This window comes from Ascidiella aspersa, chromosome 3 (genome assembly GCF_963924565.1).
Source record: "Ascidiella aspersa chromosome 3, kaAscAspe10.2, whole genome shotgun sequence".
NCBI classification, from domain to species: domain Eukaryota; kingdom Metazoa; phylum Chordata; class Ascidiacea; order Phlebobranchia; family Ascidiidae; genus Ascidiella; species Ascidiella aspersa.
In genome coordinates, this window is record NC_139449.1 from 18,844,840 (window position 1) to 18,864,809 (window position 19,970).

At 35.9% G+C, this 19,970-nt stretch overlaps 2 protein-coding genes across 2 annotated transcripts in view; one reads left to right on the forward strand and one right to left on the reverse strand.

Moving 5' to 3' along the window:
* Positions 1-6,590, reverse strand: part of LOC146160567 (uncharacterized) — a 31,436-nt gene extending 24,846 nt beyond the window's left edge. The window contains exons 1-3 of the mRNA XM_083384284.1: positions 6,461-6,590; positions 4,584-4,678; positions 2,070-2,173 (exon numbers count right to left, since the gene is read on the reverse strand). Of these exons, the coding sequence (XP_083240410.1) occupies positions 2,070-2,173; positions 4,584-4,678; positions 6,461-6,526 (265 nt within the window). The 5' untranslated portion in view covers positions 6,527-6,590. The remainder of the gene's footprint in view (positions 1-2,069; positions 2,174-4,583; positions 4,679-6,460) is intronic.
* Positions 6,591-12,374: 5,784 nt separating this feature from the next.
* LOC146160568 (small ribosomal subunit protein eS6-like) lies at positions 12,375-18,584 on the forward strand. The gene is made up of 7 exons (XM_083383534.1): positions 12,375-12,449; positions 12,613-12,744; positions 13,703-13,801; positions 13,901-14,012; positions 16,750-16,899; positions 17,083-17,240; positions 18,192-18,584. The coding sequence occupies exons 1-7, from the start codon at positions 12,444-12,446 to the stop codon at positions 18,279-18,281; spliced, it is 747 nt and encodes a 248-aa protein (XP_083239660.1). The 5' UTR covers positions 12,375-12,443; the 3' UTR covers positions 18,282-18,584.
* Positions 18,585-19,970: the final 1,386 nt, after the last annotated feature.

Genomic DNA, 19,970 nt, shown 5'->3' on the forward strand with positions numbered 1-19,970 from the left:
TTGTCCTGACGACAAGAAATGAACGGCCAAACTCGAAAGTAGCACGAAGTTGCCACGCAGCGTTTTTTCTGCACTTGGCAACTCGGGCAGGTGCCGGCGGTCTCCCGGAAAGTGATCGGCTAGAAAATGCCACACTAGCCTATTTGGACCGAGCAGCTTTGCCTAACCTTACACGGCGTTTCGCTTGGTTGTCCGCAGCGTTCCCCTGGGTCTTAAGTAAGTACATCTTCGCTTCGCTGGTTGCAACCTCCATGTTCAAAGATAGGAACGATTTTCGTGCAACACATTGCGAGCAACAAAGGGTGATATGCGCATCAGATTCGCATTTACACTTTGCGATACTGAGTGAAACCATTTGGACAGAAATATACGTCAGCAATATATAAACCGGCTAGTTTTTATTCGATCAGTTACCTTGGTGCAAGAAAAAAACGTTTGTTCACTGCCAATGTTAACGACTGACGAGGAATGTTTACAGATGTAATTTATACTTGTAAAACCGTTGGGTAGTGGCCTGCAATTTCCAAGGGTTATACTCTATTTAAAACAAATGCAAGTCAATTTCAACTAGATCACCATTTCTTCAAGACAACGATAAACAAAATAACCTTTTCAAATACTAATAAAGCACTAGGTTCCAATCCTACGTCAGCCTAATATATTACAGCACCATACTACCCAAACCTCTTACACATATACACCAATACCACAGTCTAAAAACACCATGTATTTAGTATACCTACAAGTACAAACACCACGGGCACAACATTAGCAACTCTTCTTACTGTAATTTGGAGAAATTTCTGAAAGAGACAGTAACAGACTCCAAACGCCTGCCTTTTCTGACAGCGAAGCCGCGAGGCATAACTAGGATCAGCACACAACTTATAATAGTGAGCTAAGGAATGTACAACAAAATTCCCAGGTTGAATTGTTACATTCATTGAAATACAGCGATTCATCTTAGAGATAAACTTGACAGGACCATGAATAAATACAATAATAATCTTGGGATTGGCAACAATGTGTAGCGATTGTCCCTTACTTAAAGCTAATGCTTTTATAACTGTTTAAACTTTTATCTAGTTTTCCTTTGCAACATATCGCAAAACACAAACTGTTTTTGGTTCAAATTCAAATCAGAGCGTTTTTTGTACATTCTTTCTTTGTAACAATTAAGAAAACACACAAATTTCTCGAAAAATCAGTTTCGTTGACCCGACAAAAGCTTGCAATGCGTTCTAATTATAGCTGCATAAGTTTATTCTACAGTCTAAAGGTCTAAAAAGGTAAAACTCAATTAAAGCGCAATACCACACAATGGGGTAAGTCGTTCGACTCGCTATTTGCCACAGATGGTATGCGCAGCAATAACACCATAGTCATTACATCCGCTGACTCGAATAGCTTTATACGAAGCGTAATCAACGACTTAGTGGCGATGCAGCGAAACTATGAATCAAAACGATTTTATTTGTTCAAGTATTCAGACATTCAAACTTGGGTCAAACATGTGACATTTCAAACTTGGGCCTATTTACGCTGCTAAGAGAGTTCTTTGAATGGGTAAATGTATGAGCTCTTGTATTTTTAATCTCGACCTAATGTACCAGGCCGATATCTACAGTGATTAGTGTCACTGGTCACTGGTGAACCCAAAAGAAAGTCAAGTTCAAAAAGGTCATAAAACCACCTTGGATAGACTATTGTGCGTTCAACTTCACCTTATTTTTTGGTTCATACAAAGTACCGAAAAACCGTGTATTTGCCTACAGTATTGTATAATTAATCAGTGACGTTCAATACTAAATTTAATAAAATATTTTGCATGGTTAAAAAATCAACGCAATCATCTCGATCTAAAATATTTGTTCGAAAAAACAATTTGGTGTACTTTCAGAACTTTATCGTACCTTAAAAAAGTAACCATGCGCTTTTCATAAAACATAGTAAACGTACGGCGGCAATATTAAGCGACTGGCTATTTGTAGTGAACTCCCGTTAAAACAGCGAAATACAGGGCATTAAAAGATTAGTTGACTTTTTTCTGTATGAATAAGTCGACATACCTCCAAACTTCTTGACGATTTGTAAGTTGTCAGTGGCGAGACTCGTCTGTCTGGGCAGAATCAGAGCGGCTCCTTTAACGGCGAAGAAGTTCTCGCTCACGCTTCTGACAGTCGAAATGTGATTTGATTAGTTGCTCTTATTATTAGATTGCTCTTCTCTTACGACTGCCTAACAAGCACGTTTGGTCTAAGGAGTGTCATGACTCATGTAGAATATAAATTTAGTAGAATTATCGAACTCGAAGAAAATTAATTCACATAAAACAATCTTACCCTAAAAGAAACGTTACTAATTAGTGTTTGGGAATTGACAGGTTTACTTATCCATATATAGTTCTGTCCTTCACTAATCAATTTATGAGTAGGGGTGTTCAAAGTAGTATATCGAATCCAATTCTGCCGTTTATTTCGGGTAATTGGAACCGATATCATTTAATGTTTTACCGCCGATTGTTGCGCCTAATTGCACAAACGCGTGTGGTAAGTTGGCCTGTCGCTGCGGCGACCAATTTACAGGGCTTGCTTTAAATGTAGCCTGGTAGTGCAGTGTCAGCGTTTTTTCGGGCGACCAATTACCGCGTCTCGCGATAACTTTCGTCTAATAATTAAGTGTCAATCAAGCATTATTGGGCGAGCGACTAACGTGTAATGTCTGGTGTGGAGTTCGCAATTGCCCTAAATGCGTTAAGTTGCAAAAGTAATATTACGTTGTAAAACGTTCTGGCCGTCTACAAAATGCGCTATAGGGTTACTCAAGGTCAACTTTAGGCCAATATTCAGCGAGGTTATGCAGTTATGCACAGCGTAATTGTCAAGAATTCGTTATGTCAATAGTAAATTTGTATTCTTTGCAGTACATTATTTGACTGCATAACAGATCATGTTGGTCAAAAAAGAAGCACTAAAACCCAACAATGCTTTAAAAAACAGGACCGAATCGCTTAAGACTTCTGTGTGCAGACTGTGCAGTGTTTCATTGTACTCACTATTGGCAAAAATATAAGTTTTGGCAACAACCTGGACAGTTGACATATTACAGTTTACAGAACTGCAACTGACAGTTGTTAAGAATGTTAAACATATGGGAGATTTTTTTATTATAATGTACACATGTTAGCAAATTGTTTGGGCGATTTATTGCTGTGATTGTAGGCCCTGTGGGGTAGATTAAGATTAATCCCTTCCCCAAACAAAACCAAGGTTATATAATTTAATAAAAATATACTAGGATTCGCTATTCTGGATTCGTTATTCTAGATTCGAAACCTATTATTCTAGAATACCTTGGGATTCTACTTTGAACATCCCTATTTATGAGTAAAGTTTTTAAAAGGTATATTAAAGCATTTAAATAAACCTTGGTCGAAAAGTCATTCTTCAGTCACAAGACACAATTTCAGTCGTTTATTGCTGTGCTGCACCAAATGTAAAATCAGTATGCTGAACATATATCGCTAAACTTTAAGTGTTGCTATTTATTGTTACACCAACAAGATTATAAATAACCGATATATTTCTATAACACGTTGTGCAGGACTGGCCACATTTTAGACGTGAACCATATTATATTTTTAATATTCGAAAGTTTAAAGTTCGTGTTAAAAATGCCAATTAAGTTTTACGCTTTTAGTTTTCTGCTAAATGACCGTTACCAAGAAATATTCTTGATGCATCCGGTTTGGTAATACCATATACAAACTAACTTATATCAAGGGACGATTCCAGTGCAGTGCCCAAGTGGCGCTGGGTGTTTCGCATAGTACGCGTCCGCAAAAAAGCTTGCTTAATGAGGACATCTAGTGTTTTCATAAAATGGTATTTTTTGCAGCCAGCAAGCACGCGAAAAAGTTAAATGCAAAACACCACTTGCGACTGAACAGGAAGTAAAAGGGAACGGCGAGCAACAGTATTTAATCTATACAGCCGTGACCGGCGTCACGCTGATGACGTCAGCAGGCGTTTCCTTGACTGAAGTAAATTTTGTGACCTGCTTAACCTTTTTCTCATGCGGGTAGGTGGAGGGAGGTTGGATACACGAGATTTCGGGCATACATTATTAATTGGAAGTTAAATGCAAACCGAAGTTGAACACGCGTCTCTGTATTTTGTTGGCAGAATGGTTGGAAATGGTTATAAGGTGGCTTAATTACAGTTTATACCCAAATAGGATTATACCGTAACATCTTGTAACATCCTTATTTGTAGCAACAGTGTTATAATGATTAAGCTATCAGAAGCAAAAACCTCAAATAAACAAATTTTATAAAATAAAAAAAAAGAGACAAACTAATACACCAGTTACTGATAATATTTACCAATATTCATTTGCATACCGATATATCGGCATCTGTAAATTTGTTTGACATTTTTGCTGATATCTTCCTATTATTATGCTCTCGGCCTCAAAACCCAAATAATTTTCTAATTTAGTTCAAAACTGTTTTTTTTTCTAAACATTTAGTTTGAAAAAAGTTTCTAAATGTTTAGTTTGTACAGAATTTATATTGTATTTACCCTTGTCTTTGTAGTTTCCTTGTCTTGGTAGGAGATGTAATGTTGGGAACCTCATCCTGTTTTTCCTCATCATGAGGTTCAACTGAATTACCATCCTTAAATGCAACAACAGTTATTTGTTTATTATTGTACTGCTGTCCATAATATGCAGATATTATTATACAATAAGATATCTCTATATTACTCAAAAAAGAAAAAACAAATAAAAAGAAATACGACCAATGTATTTTCTTTTGAAAATTTTAGGTTTCTGGAAATATCTTTCATCATAAGTTATAAAATTGACTTAATAAGAAGTTCAAATACCATAATTATAAGAGAATGATAAAAACAGTTAATTGTGCCATCAATATTAGTCCAGCTCTATGAATATTGGTGAACAATATTTATAAAAAAAAATCCTCAAAAATACAAATCTTTATAAAACATGGTATATGTATTTTAAACTGTTTTAAAATTTTAACTAGACTTTAAAATGTTTATAAAACAGTAAAATGCAAAACATAGGAAAAAACTGTTAAGAGCAAATCAAAAACAGAAAGGGAGAAACAGCATTTTTAGGAAGACTGAAGACCAGTATAGCAGAAAGCTGGCAACATGGCAACTATGTCGGCCAAAGAATCAGCCAGAAAATCAAGGTAAATGGTGCAAAAAAATCTAATTTAAAAAAATCCATTTTACAACTTATTAAAAAACACCGGTGGTTGTTTTCTTGCATTGTCAATCTCATATATTTTAAGAGCATCAATACGTATAACTTTCAGATCTGGAATAGCGGGAATAACATTTGTTGTGCCATATGGAAATAAGTTCTAAGAGTGTTGTTAGTGGTAAATAAATGCACTGGGGCCCAAAAAAATTCTGCACCCTTAGATCACTATTTTCTTTCTTAATTATTCAAATATTTAAACTCTTGGATGATTATTGCTTGGTTATTATCGGCACAAAGGTTCATACACTCAGTGCATGAATACAGCTTTTACCATTAGATAAAAAAAGAAGAATTTGGGCAGAAAATGCTTGTTGCCAGAAGGCTGGCAAGATTCTGCCAGCCTGCTGCACACACACAGCAACACTCAAGCATGCATACTACAGTTTCAAATCAATCACCGTCTCATTTCTCAACTGGGTGAATGCAAGGAAGAAAAGGCAAGAGCAACTTCCTGCCATAGGCCCCAATTCAATGACCAGAGCATCTCGGTAAAATCTTAAGACGAATAACTAACAGGAAACTAATGCCCACTTTACTGTTTACAACTTAATTTTTTTTTTAATTATTTAAATACACAAATCTTGTTTGCAAAATATAACTACAAATCAATTCTTAAACGCTGTTTGACGATGGACAAGTGACAAGTCACAAATTGCTAAAAATTAACAGCATTTTAGCAATATACAATACAGGGTAAGTGGTATAGAAAGTGGGTATTCAAAACGGAACCTTTTTAACACAACAGCCAACATATATAGATGAATATGTCTGTTTTACAAAATAGCAGTTTCATAGTGTTTAAATATAATACCTTATTATTTCTAACAATGTTTAAAACAATAATGTAGTTATTCCTTTCTGTTTACACAAAAAAATGGAAATTTAACATTTTACCAGTTAAAATAAACAGAACAAATATTGCCAAAGACCAACACATGCTTAAGGATACCAATATTTAAAAAGTAAAGGTAAAAATAATTATGATAAGTAGTATATTATAGTGTATATTATAGATAAGTAGTATATTATATATATCACTTTAATACAAGATAATTGTTCATGGTCAATATATAAAAGTTGCTATTTACTACAAAGTTATGTCAAATTATTTTTTATAAGTAGAAGTGTACAAATACACCAACCATTAAGATGAAAAACAACTTACAGACATAGAACCAGCAGAGTCTGCACTTGATGTCGAAGGAGACCTTTGAATTGTTACAAGAGCCATGATTTGCAATAAACAATTTAGTACATTGCAGTATATTTAAATTTAAATTAACCTCTCTGAAACTGTATAATAGAGGACGATTGCGCTAGGCTAGAATCCTACCACACTGCACTTTATTTGGGTTAGGGTGCAGGTTAGCGTTTGAGTTGGGGTAGGTAAAGTATTATTATTAGGGTTGGGCATTTGAACAGTCAAATAAAATCCGGTCTATTGACCGGTCAAATACTCGTCAAATAGGTCAAATATTGGTCAATTACAATATACACTATCAAAATGCAATTGAAGTTAAAAATAAACCTTATACTATACATGCATTTATTCTAAACAAAATAAATCTACTTTGCTATTACAAACACTTTGTTATTACCACAGAACATGTGTTTTCATCAGGTAAACCCTACCATTTTATATTTGAATTCTTTAAAAAAGTTACAATCAAGATTATTTAAAACTCAAACACAAAACAACCCTTAAAAAATTTACAACATTTAAATTCAATATTGAGTATTTGACCGGTTAAATAAAGTGCGGTCAATTGACAGGCTCGCCAACCCTAATTATTATTAAATAACAAATATAATAATACTTGACTCACCCACACCCAAACGCTAACCTGCTATCTAACCCAAATATAAATATAACCATTTTCCACACCAAGAGACCGTTGAATGGAAGGTACTAAAATGCAATCAGGCTCCAAACCAAGGACAAAAATGCCAATTTGAAATAAAAATAAGCATTAATGTCAACACAGGTCCTTTCCACATACTTTAATAATAATAATGGGCGCTGGTCTAGAATCCTACCACAACGAAACACCATTTGGGTTAGGGTACAGGTTAGCGTTTGGGTTAAGGTGGGTCAAGTATTATTATTAAATTAGGAAAATAATAATACTTGACCCACCCACACGCTAACCCGCATCCTAACTCAAATTTTCTTCGTTGATTTTAGAACTGTGGTAGGATTCTAGACCAGCTCCTACTAATGTTCAAAAAAAGATACCCAAGGTTAGATTTATTTGTAGAACCAACTTATTGTTGCAAAAGTTTTACTAGTAAGGTAATTACCATAGCGTTTATTACCTTATGTTAAACATGGTTCATATTGGTTTACAACAGAAGAGACCGCGTGTGTCACCATGAATTCTACATGTAAAACTTGTTGACTAGTTTTTTAGTTCAACCGATGTCGCTCATCACATTCATATACTGTAACAAAAAAGCAAATCTTTTACGTTTCAATTGTCATTGAGCAATCGTTTTTATAGTGTGCCATTGAAATCACTGAACTACTTTAAATTTAAGTCGATATACTCTCCGTGACATTCTTTGTACATATTAAACTGTTGTAACAAATAAAAAAACGTTTATACCCAATATGTTTTCATAGTACATCGCCCTACTTTGCCTTCCTTTTTGCAAAATCTGCATCATAAACAAACAAGAGTACTTTCTCAAATATGTTGCCCCCACTAGCGGATAGCGATTTTTTATAAGTGTCAACACCATAACACACCTGCCTAAATTAAGTAAATGTAGTTCGTTTTTCCCGAATGAAGAGAGAAAATGTTATTTTCTAAAAATGGGCTGACACTCAAAAACTGACGAGTCAAAGCCAAAGGAAGTCAAATAAAACATAATAAAGTTTAATTTAATCCTGTATCGGAATTAATGTTTTAAAATTTAAACCATTAAAAACAACCACAAATATACAATAGCGCCGGGTGTGTCTAAACTGGGCGAAATACTAGCCGGGGAGGATCTAGGGGGCATTAGGACAAATTTGGCGTTTCACGGGAATTCGATACGTTTAATCATGTAGCCTATTTGTCCGTATTAAGTAAATTCTATTCAGCCCACATCAGACGCCATGTAAAATTGCAAACCATAGCATGTTAGGCCGTCTGAACATATAAGAGTCATAATAGGTAGGGGCATATATGGTTTGACCATAAAAAATTGCAACAAAAGGTTTTTTAACTGATTTGGGCAGTAGGCTACTAGGTGTCTATTATGATTATCACATATTAAAAATCTTAAGGATTCCAACTTCCGGAAAGTGGTTATTTTTAAGATGGCTTCCAAGATTTTTTAAGATGGCTTCCAAGATGTAGCCTGTGAAGTGGACGAGGCCATTCTGTAGAATTGCTGAATTATTTGATAGACTATAAATATAATATGACAATCCAAGATGGCTACCAAAACAATTAAAAATGAACAATAATAATGTATTAGTTATTAAAAAAAACGGTAAATTTCTATATAAATTTGGGCAAACTAAGCGGGCATAACGAGTTCATACAATGTGGTCATGTAAACTTTTGACCTGATCAGCGTAAATAAAGCACATGGATCAAGTATTACTAAAGCTCGTCGCTCTCACTCTCGACATCATCGTCTGTAATTATGTGATTGCTGTATGTGTTGACACATAAACCACTTTGGCATGGTAGCCCACATCTCCGGCAACCACATTGAGGTGGATACGATTCGCAATTGCAGTGTATTATTTTCAGTAGGTTGTCCGGGGCAGCTTTCATGTCCGTCATGATTGGAACCATCTGATTATTATCTACTTTCTATACCAATTCTATAGAACATCCACACCATTCAGTAACCATCCAGACCATAATCTGGTAGTAAACTTTGAAACAAATATATTAAAGGTCCGTATCTCTCCCAATTAAAGTCGTACTTTGTCGATGAGAGTTGTCCACTGCCGACTTAACGATGTCAACATCTCCATCGCCTGGTGCGTTGATCACATTTTGAACTTAGATAAAATAATTCTTTCTTGTTGGAAACTCGGGACAAGAACGACTCCTTCTTTCCAATAAACTCAGTGTCTGCAGTAAAGTGAAGAACCAGGTGGACGTCTATGCCGCGTTTTGATGGGTATTGTCTTTGAAAGATGGACCACCATATCTATCAAACACCACTGTTGCTAAGACATAATAACGAATGGTAAAATCTGCATACGACTGTGCAATTAAATAAACCCATAACTTAGATCGTGAATCGAACAGCAACTTATGAGGTCTTTCGAAAACATTGGAGGCTTGCCACATGGTTGCGGGATGAATCAAGAACAGCGCTCACTTTGGACAATGTCCATGCGAGTTACAGCAATGTACAACCCGACTTGTTGTTGGAGAGATTCATCGTCGTATCCTAAACAGGTGATCTCTCCTTGCGGGAAGTGATGAAGCACGAGCTCAGTACATACACTCCCGCCTTATTTTAAAGCAAGACACCGATACGATGAGCCTCAAATAACTTCCGCTATTAAAGAACATGCCAGCAGTGTGACTTCAGGCCATTATAAAATAGTGAAAGAATCCGCCTTAAAAACCGATCACTATACGTCCTTAATGGAGGGTCCTTGTTGCATCAAGTGCCATGGGTGGCTAGAGACAGTTATGGGTCTATTGTACAGTCGTATGCAGATTTTACCATTCGTCATTATGGCTAAGCAACGGTGGTCTTTGATGGATATGGTGATCTGTCTATCAAAGACAAACCTATCAAAGACGCGGTATGAACATCCACCCGGTTGTTCACTTTTCTGCAGACACCGAGATGACCGTTTATCTTCTTTACAACAGCAATTATCCCCTAACATTTGCCACCTACATCATCCTCTACTGTCCCAAAGTTTACTACCAGATTATGCTGGTCTGGATAAGTACTGACGATCGTATGGATGCTCTAGACTGGGGATGGAAAGTAAACAATATTTAGATGCTTCCAATCATGACGGACATGAAAGCTTCCCCGGACAACCTACTGAAAATGATACACTGCAATTGCGAATCGTGTCCACTTCACTGTAGTTGCCGGAGATGTGGACTACCATGCCATGCTAGATGTGGACAATGCCAAACTGGTTTATGTGTCAACCCATACAGCAATCACATAATTACAGACGATGACATCGAGAGTGACAGCGACGAGCTTTAGCAAAACTTGATCCATGTGCTTTCTTTACGCTGTTTAGGTCAGAAGTATACAGGGCCACATTGTATGAACTCTTTATGTCTGCTAAGTTTACCCAAATATATATAGAAATTCAACGTCATTTTTAATCACCAATACAATATTATTGTTAATTTTTAATTGTTTTGGGTCTGAGTTGGAATTCTTAAGATTTTTAATATGTTAAAACTGACACCCAGTACTAATCAAATCAGTTGAAAAACCTTTTGTTTCAATTTTTTTGGGTAAGCTTACCATATGTCATAAATGCCCTCACCTATAAACTCTATTCAGTGCAAATATTGGTACAATAAACTTTAAAGCTGTTGTTTCAGGCGATATTCAAATCTGTTTTATGTACCTCTAAACCAGGGGTTCTTAAACCTTTATAACCGCGGACCCCTAAAGTTTTTTTTAGCTTTGCATGGACCCCGGTAGGCAAGAAATGCTCCAAAATGACGTCACAATACAAAGTGATTTCATAACTCAGCTGTTTATTTCGGTCCTTTAAATATGAAAGTTAAATGGAGTCTAACTATACATTCAGTGCAAAACCGTTTACTTTTTAATTAAAGTGTTTTCTTTGAAAAATTAATTACTTCTTAATTATACACTAGTTCTATAATCAGGCCTTCATGGACCACCTAAAACTAGTTCACGGCCCCCCAAGGGGTCCATGGACCCCAGTTTAAGAACCCCTACTCTAAACACACGTCACGAATCCTTGACGCATTTTTGCGCTATATTGGATTGCACATTTTTCCACGAGAACAAGAGATGATTAAGATTAATTGTTTTATAACGTAACTTGTAGATATCATCCCCAAAATAGTCATGTTTCCAATCAAAAATCTGTGATCCGCTTCTGCCTAGGAGTGGGTACAATGATATTATGTACCTACGGAGGTCCTCATAAGAAACATAAAATGTAAATGGTGGCTGACCAGGTTTATGCTGTATGAGTCTATCAGAAACCCTAATAGTATTGTTTTGACGATCTTTTAAGAGCCACGGGCGGATCCTTTTTTTTTATTAAAGAAACACAAAATGCATTCGTTCAAAGCACAAAAATGTATTTTCATAAATAAAAAATTTGCAAAAAAACTGTTGACAAAAGTATCACACTACACATAGGGCCTTTTGTCTGCAAAAATGCTCCCAAAACTTCATAGGCTAAACATAAAAGAAAGGAAGAAAAGATTTGCGTGAAACGCGTGAACAAATTCTTTGAAACATATTTTCCCTGCTGGGCCGGTCTGGCAAATCCAGCCGGAAACTAACCATTCCACGAAATTAGTTCAATCGAGTTTTATTGTAACTCATGTGCTATCAGTCTAATAATATTTATCAGGTACCGGTACAAAAAAACTAATAATATTTATCAGGTAAAAGGATGTTGCACGGACAGTCGAACACCCAGGGGCTTGTGACCCCAGTTTAAGAACCACTGCCGTAGTGCATCGCGGCACACAGTTTGAGAATCTGAAGCCAAGTTTTATTAGTTGCCAACTAATGTTTGTAAAAACATAAAAAAAATATGTTTATGTCCCTAACCCAAAGAGATTATAATCTCTTTTTGTATAAAAATGAAAATTTTAACTGGAAAACAATTTAATAAATGCTTTTATATGCTATATTGCTAATACCGTTATGTTAAAATTAGTACAGCCAATTTCTGCAAAGGTTAACTTTTTTCACCTTCCGACCTGTACTTGAATTGTTTTTATGCTATGCCGAACTAAATTGCTGTAACTTAACATAATGCAACACATGGTAAAAGGAACAGTTAAAAAACAGATGGATTACTCCCCAGTTCGATATAATTTATTTCTGTTATCTGGCATCCACTCGCATGTCGAATTTCTGTTCAAGTAAAATTATGGAAACGAGATTGGTCCTTTTCGTGAGTATACCGACCGTGGTGTACTTGGTCAGCTAAAATGAAGGTAAATCGTAAAAGTAGTTTTAATTTTTCTTCTAATTCTTATTATTTACAACTACATAACCCTAATAAGGCAGTAGATTGCCAAAATTCATAATTCCAAAAGAAGATTAACTGGATTAAAACAGATATCAGGCCAGACAATTTAGTCTCCTGTATGATTTTAGTTGAACATCTCCTACCCGGCAACTGGCTGCCAAAAGGTCTTCGAAGTCGACGATGAAAGAAAGCTAAAGGTGTTCTATGAGCGCCGTATGGCCCAAGAAGTCGCAGTCGACTGCCTCGGTGACGAATGGAAGGTTGGTATAATTGGCGCTCTTTCACTATTGTACGTAAAAATTAATAAAAAAAAAAATTTCTTCAAATGCCGCATACCACAACACATATTGTTTGGGTTAGGGTGCGGGTTAGCGTTTGGTTGAGGGTGGGTCAAGTTATTATTAATAATAAACATAATATTACTTGGCCCACCCTCACCCAAACGCTAACCCGCACCCTAACCCAAACAATATGCGTTGTGGTATGCGGTATTATTATTATTTTTTTTTTTGCATAACTTTTCACGTACAATAGTGAAAGAGCGCCGGATTCTAGACCAGCGCGGACGGTTTACAAACTTGGGCGCTGGTCTAGAATCCTACCACAGTTATGAAATCAACGCACAAAATTTGAGTTAGGGTGCTGGTTAGCGTTTGGGTGTGGGTGGGTCAAGTATTATTATATTCTTTATTTAATAATAATACTTGACCCACCTTAACCCAAACGCTAACCCGCAACCTAACCCAAATAATGCGCGTTGTGGCAGGATTCTAGACCAGCGCCCAAACTTGAACTGACGCATATTTATCTGAAATGTAAAAAAAATCAACATATTATTAAATATAATAATACTTCATTTGTAGACCATTTATTGCATACCTTTCTACATACCAAAAAAAAAGCCCAGGTTTTAGACCAGTGCCCATTTTTGTGTTGATAATTTGTGCACATGTTTGCCATCACATCAGCTGTTCAGTGTTGATTTGATCTTTTCCCTCATGTGCTATAATATTAATGTGGAAAATTAGCAGTTATTTCAGTAAATTGGAATTCCTGTCAGTCACCACAATACAATTATCTCTATACGCTAGCATGGTGCACTTTGTACCTTTGGGGCACCTTGTCACCCCGATCGGTTGCGCAACCATGTGAACTAGTAGAAATATGCTATACTTTATAGGCTGAGCAGTGAATAATTTTCTTTTCACATAATGGCAGGGTTATGTTGTGAGGATTTCTGGTGGAAATGACAAGCAAGGTTTCCCAATGAAGCAAGGTGTGCTGACTGCCTCCAGGGTGCGCTTGCTTCTGAGCAAAGTAAGACGTCATAATTTTCATGTGTTTTTGTGTCTATCCTCCTTTTGGTTTGGTATTTATGGTTTTAAAGATACGGTTATTTGTATTGACTTTGCTTAGGGCCATTCTTGCTACCGTCCCCGTCGTACTGGTGAACGCAAGCGTAAGTCTGTCAGAGGCTGCATTGTCGATGCTGGTCTTAGTGTGCTCAGCCTTGTCATCATTAAACGAGGTAAACTTTGTTTTCTTCTGGTATGTTTTAATATTCCTAATTTGCTTAACTGTTTTACTGATCAGTCTCTAAATCAGTGGTTTTCAACCTGGGGGTCGCGAGCCCTGGGTGGGTCGTTTGCCTTTTCTCTGGGGGTCGCGAAGACGACGATTAAATACCAATTACTATTACGAGAATGTCAATTAATTGTCATAAAAAAATATATGTACATATTAGTGAATGTTGTTGACAGTGAATGTTTAAACATCAGCAGCCAGGAAGAAAGTTTCGAGACTAATATTTTAACAGTGTAGGCTTTTTATTGAGTTCCCGTTATCAATCATAGGTAGCCTACCGCAGTGCTTTTCAACCTTTTCTGGAACAGTACACACTTTTACGTTTACTGAAGAACTAGTACAGTACACACACCAGCCCTTGCAATTGGTCCAACAACTAAGTGAAAACTCTAACCTGTAATCCAAGTTGCAATTACTTATATTGCGCTATGTTTATTCTCAAATTCAATAAAGACAGAAATCAGAAGTGTTTACTGTACTGCAAAAAAAACTGCTATCCGTTGTAGCAACAATGGCGTTGTGACAATAACTAGTTATTACATCACAATAACCATTTTATCTCGAAAAATATTTGGGTATGATGTCACAAGTAGAGCCAGATCTCAGGTGTGCTCTGGCAACAACAGAGCCATTCGAGCAAGCATAGACAAGCTTGTCGCCAAGATGCAACACTAGCCATCTCACTGATGCTGCCTTGTGCATGAATTTAATAAATCAGTATTTTTTTGAACAGAGTGGTACTATAATTTTTGTTATTTTTAATAATATTTTTTTGTTCTATTGCGCATACACAAATGTATTACATATGCAGGAATCTTTTTTTTGGAGGGGGTCATTTGTTACATTGGGTTGTTGTTAAAATGGGTCGCGGTATGAAAAAGGTTGAAAACCACTGCTCTAAATGATAACAAATTTATACCTTAACCTCTTTTATACTGTGCACACTTTTATCAAATGGTCCTACTTGTGTATTGTACCAGTTGAATGTGCAAAATGATATTTTGGTGATTAAGCGGGATTCATGAATACTACTTGATTCTGTCAAAACCCAATATACACATCCGCGTTTTCCTGTTTATAATTATAGTTAAAGTGTCTAAAAATACATCGATTCGTACTTGTTTAAAATTTTAGTAAAAAGGTTTTTTTTTACTGAATTTCCGTCTCCAGTCATCTCCGCCTACATTATTGCTATTTTGTAAGGATAATCAAATATAATACCTTGAGTACTCTATTGTTACTTCGCTCAAGTTTTAAGAAACTGCCCAAATTAGATTTATTTTATCTGAGCTTACCTACAGACAAAAAAGTGCCCAAAATAGTTTAACCGAGCTATGTACGGACAAAAAAGTGCCCAAAATAGTTTAATCCAGGCAATGTGCCGACATAAAAGTGCCCAAATTAGTTTTATTTGAGTAACATAAGAATTAGTTATTTAAGCTACCTACGTAAAAGAAATGCAGGGTACAATGCAAATTTATAATATACCAAATTAAGCAAAGTTATGCGTTGTGTCCTATATGGATTGACTAAATAATTAGACTGAGTTTATTTCATCAGGAAAAATTCAAGGGCAAATAAATTCATCAAAGTAAAAAAAAGTGCAAACTGTTTAAAAGTTGACATTAATTACTGCTAAAACCGCTCCCAATAGAGGGAACACTTTTGCAAAAAAAACAATAATTAAGCGGGATTCATGAATACTACTTGATTCTGTCAAAACCCAATATACACATCCGCGTTTTCCTGTTTATAATTATAGTTAAAGTGTCTAAAAATACATCGATTCGTACTTGTTTAAAATTTTAGTAAAAAGGGGTTTTTTTCTGAATTTCCGTCTCCAGTCATCTCCGCCTACATTATTGCTATTTTGTAAGGATAATCAAATATAATACCTTGAGTACTCTATTGTTACTTCGCTCAAGTTTTAAGAAACTGCCCAAATTAGATTTATTTTATCTGAGCTTACCTACAGACAAAAAAGTGCCCAAAATAGTTTAACCGAGCTATGTACGGACAAAAAAGTGCCCAAAATAGTTTAATCCAGGCAATGTGCCGACATAAAAGTGCCCAAATTAGTTTTATTTGAGTAACATAAGAATTAGTTATTTAAGCTACCTACGTAAAAGAAATGCAGGGTACAATGCAAATTTATAATATACCAAATTAAGCAAAGTTATGCGTTGTGTCCTATATGGATTGACTAAATAATTAGACTGAGTTTATTTCATCAGGAAAAATTCAAGGGCAAATAAATTCATCAAAGTAAAAAAAAGTGCAAACTGTTTAAAAGTTGACATTAATTACTGCTAAAACCGCTCCCAATAGAGGGAACACTTTTGCAAAAAAAACAATAACTGTTTGTTGCCACTAAGTCTTTGAATCGTTAAAAGTCTTTAAATTGATTAACTTGTTGAAAAAGTCAAATGTAGTTTATGTGCAGTTTAGAAGGTACCATTAAAAAACAAATTTTAAACTGCCATTTGTACTGTTACATTATTGAAATGGGAAACAAAAAAACTTACCAAATCCAATTTTAATGTTTTGAAAAAAATCGTAAAATTGTGTGGCGATCCTGTCATAACAAAACTGCAATCAATTTAACCTAAAACACAAAAAAATAATCCATTTAAAAGCTAGTTGCAGTTTTTACAAAATTTTTAATTCATTCTATAACACAGGTGAAAAGGAGATCCCTGGGCTTACTGACACCACAGTGCCCAAGCGCCTTGGACCCAAGCGAGCCAGCAAGATTCGCAAGCTCTTTTTGCTCACACCAGATGATGATGTCAGGAGATATGTGGTTAGAAGGCCCTTGCCTGCCAAAGAAGGTATTTACTAGCGGAATATTGGTGAACTCTAAGTTGTGCACATGATGGATAGTTTGTGATGTCTGAAATGTTATGAAAAGACACACTAACACTAGATAGTATCTGATGCACACCATTAACATCAGTAACTGAGCCCTTGCATAAAAAGATCTTTTTTATAAAAAAACAATTGTTATTTTAAAGGCAAGACGCCAAAAACAAAAGCTCCAAAGATCCAGAGGCTTATAACTCCACTAATTTTGCAAAGAAAGAGACATAGGATTGCTGTAAAGCGACGCCGTGCAGAGCAAGCTAAAGTGCAAGAGGCTGAATTCAAGAAGCTCATGGCCAAGAGACTTAAGGTAATTACTTTATACTTTTTCACCCTTTTACAATATAGTTGGTAATGCACATGTTTGCCATCACTTTGACTGTTCGGTGTTGATTTGATCTTTTCCCTCATGTGCGAAATCATAATGTGGTTTATTAGCAGAATTTTCTAATTGTGAAAAATCTGTCAGTCACTGCATTACAGTACCTTATTAGTTACATATGGCTGTTCTGAAGCCGTTATAGCTCGAATCCTAATAATGTGGCAATGTGGCTTCTCAGTATAACAATAGGCCACATGATCAGTTAATGCAGGGGTGTCCAACTAGTTTAGTAATATAATTCTTTCTAATAATAAAAGCGTTTTTTTACAAATAATAAAAACGTGTAGTTAGCAGTGCACATGACTGCATCTAAATGTCCGTCGGTGAGCTGACTTTCGCTTTTTGTTTCTTCACACCAAACTTTATAGTATGTGAATGCTAGCCTCCACTACAATATATTGTTATAGTATTAAGTAATTGTTAGTTGTCTGATTGCAGCGATTGTTTTATATTGTGAATAAAAATTGCAATTTACTGTATAAAAAATTAGGTATTTTTTTACAATTGGCTGAATAGCAAAGCAAATTAAGTAATTTAGGTGGGCTTGCGTGCCATTTTTTATTTGGTCGCGTGCCACATTTGGCACGCGTGCCGCTTGTTGGACACCCAAGCTGGACACCCCCGAGTTAATGCAAATATTACGAACCAACATTAACTTTTTTTCTTTGAAAAAAGCATTGTTCATTTAAAAAGGAATTATATCTAGACAGCAGAAAAGTGTCAATTCAAGATGTTATTGTTCTCTTGATACAAAAATACATATTTAAGCTTTGTTGTTTTGGTTACATCTTATGAGTTAAGTAATTCACAACTTATAAGGCATGATTAATTGGTTATATTACATAACTTTTTAATTTAAATGTCGTTTTTTTACCAAAGGAACAAAAAGAGAAGCGCTTGCAAGCACACAAGAAGAGGCGCCTTTCCAGTTTGAGGGCTTCTCAGTCACAGTCCATGTCATCACAGTAAAGCGCTGTGTTCGGCGGTGGACGCCCAAATAAAATTATTGGACCGGGAAATAATTTGTCAAAATATTGTAGTTTTTGTGCAACGTTTAATCTTATCAGTGATCAGTGTAGTGTAGGGTTGTGCGTCTAAAAAACCCACAAACAAAAAAGTTGCCATACCGTCCTTATTTTAAAGGGCTAGGTTTTTACCTAAATATCCTTATTTTCGACTTTTGTGTTTATTTTCAACAACTACAGAACTTCGATCGTTTTTTGTGGTAACCGGAGTTGAATAATATTATAAAATTATGCCTTTGCGCCGAGATATTATGTCATCATAAATGGAAAGGATCCAGCAGCTGACGACATTTTAGCAGTAAACAGTAGTACAAGGTTACTGCTGTTTGGGCTACAGCAGAATAGGGTGCGACAAAGGCAGCATTTCTTGCGAACTGGTTGGTAATGGGGAAATGGGTGCGCAGTGCATTCAAAACTTTGATTAAATCGGTGAAGTTATAAGCAGGGTTGACCGACACTTCGATCGCGTTATGTGTCGCATTTTTAAAATAGCGTTCTTCAAGCAACATTAACAGTAGACCAACCTTACGAAATTGCGGGAGCAGATTGTTTCTGGAAAAATGTATGGAATGTGATATGACACGGCTCGTATAAATACAATGCATTTCCAAAAACGCTTTTTAAAGGCTAATCTAATTTTCTCGGTTGTCCTTATTTTTGGGTCCATGCCGATGGCAACCCTGAGTATAGGCCTGATTTTAACCATTTAGTTGTTAGTCCTATGCAGGGCTGCGGAGTCGGACTAGGGACTCGACGGAGTCCGTTTGTTTTGTCGGACTCTGGACTCGAGTAAGACCGCGTAAAACTACCCGACTCCCGAGTCCGACGCGCGCATGCGCAGTATTAAATTTTAAAATAAAGCGACAAAATGTAAGTTGTAAAAGCAAATGGTGAAATATTTTTAAACCATGTTATGCGGGTGGATAAATTATGACACCAATATGAGTGGATTGCAGAAAATCCACCTTAATTTAGTTGCGTAAATGGGTAAATTACAGGCCGTAGAGTCAGAGCTGGACTCGGGACTCGACAAAATCTTGCATTTGGCTGGAGTCGGACTCGGGTGTATTTTTTTGGCCGGAGTCGCACTCGTTTTTTTTTAACGACTCCGCAGCCCTGTTCCTATGGGATAAGGAATTCTTCCTATCTTGGCGTTATTAAGTGTATTGGCTAGTCCTATTTTGGTCATATTTCAAACTGTGTTTTATTCCGACGTTGAGGTTGTTATTATTTAGGTATGGCTGATAAACTATTGTAGGGTTTTGTGTTATTCACTATAAGTATTTCTCTCAAAAACTGCTGAAAAAGAGGTCAATTTTGTACTATGCATAATAGAGTTTTTAAGAACTTCATTTTGGGTTTACACGCTTATGTAAAAAATAGAAACAGGAAAAATAAATTTACCCAGATTCAGACCATATATTTTTGCTTCTTCCCTATACATTTTTCAGTTAGTAACGTCGATATGTTAAATTAATTATTAAACCTCGTGTTGTTGCCGAAATGTCACTTGAGTTGCTTCATGCCTACATAAAGAAAAAAGTATAATCCTGTTGAAAATATCTTTAAGCCATAGGAAAAAACAAATTGTTTTTAGATCACAGTTATGCCAAAACGTGATATCATAAAAAAG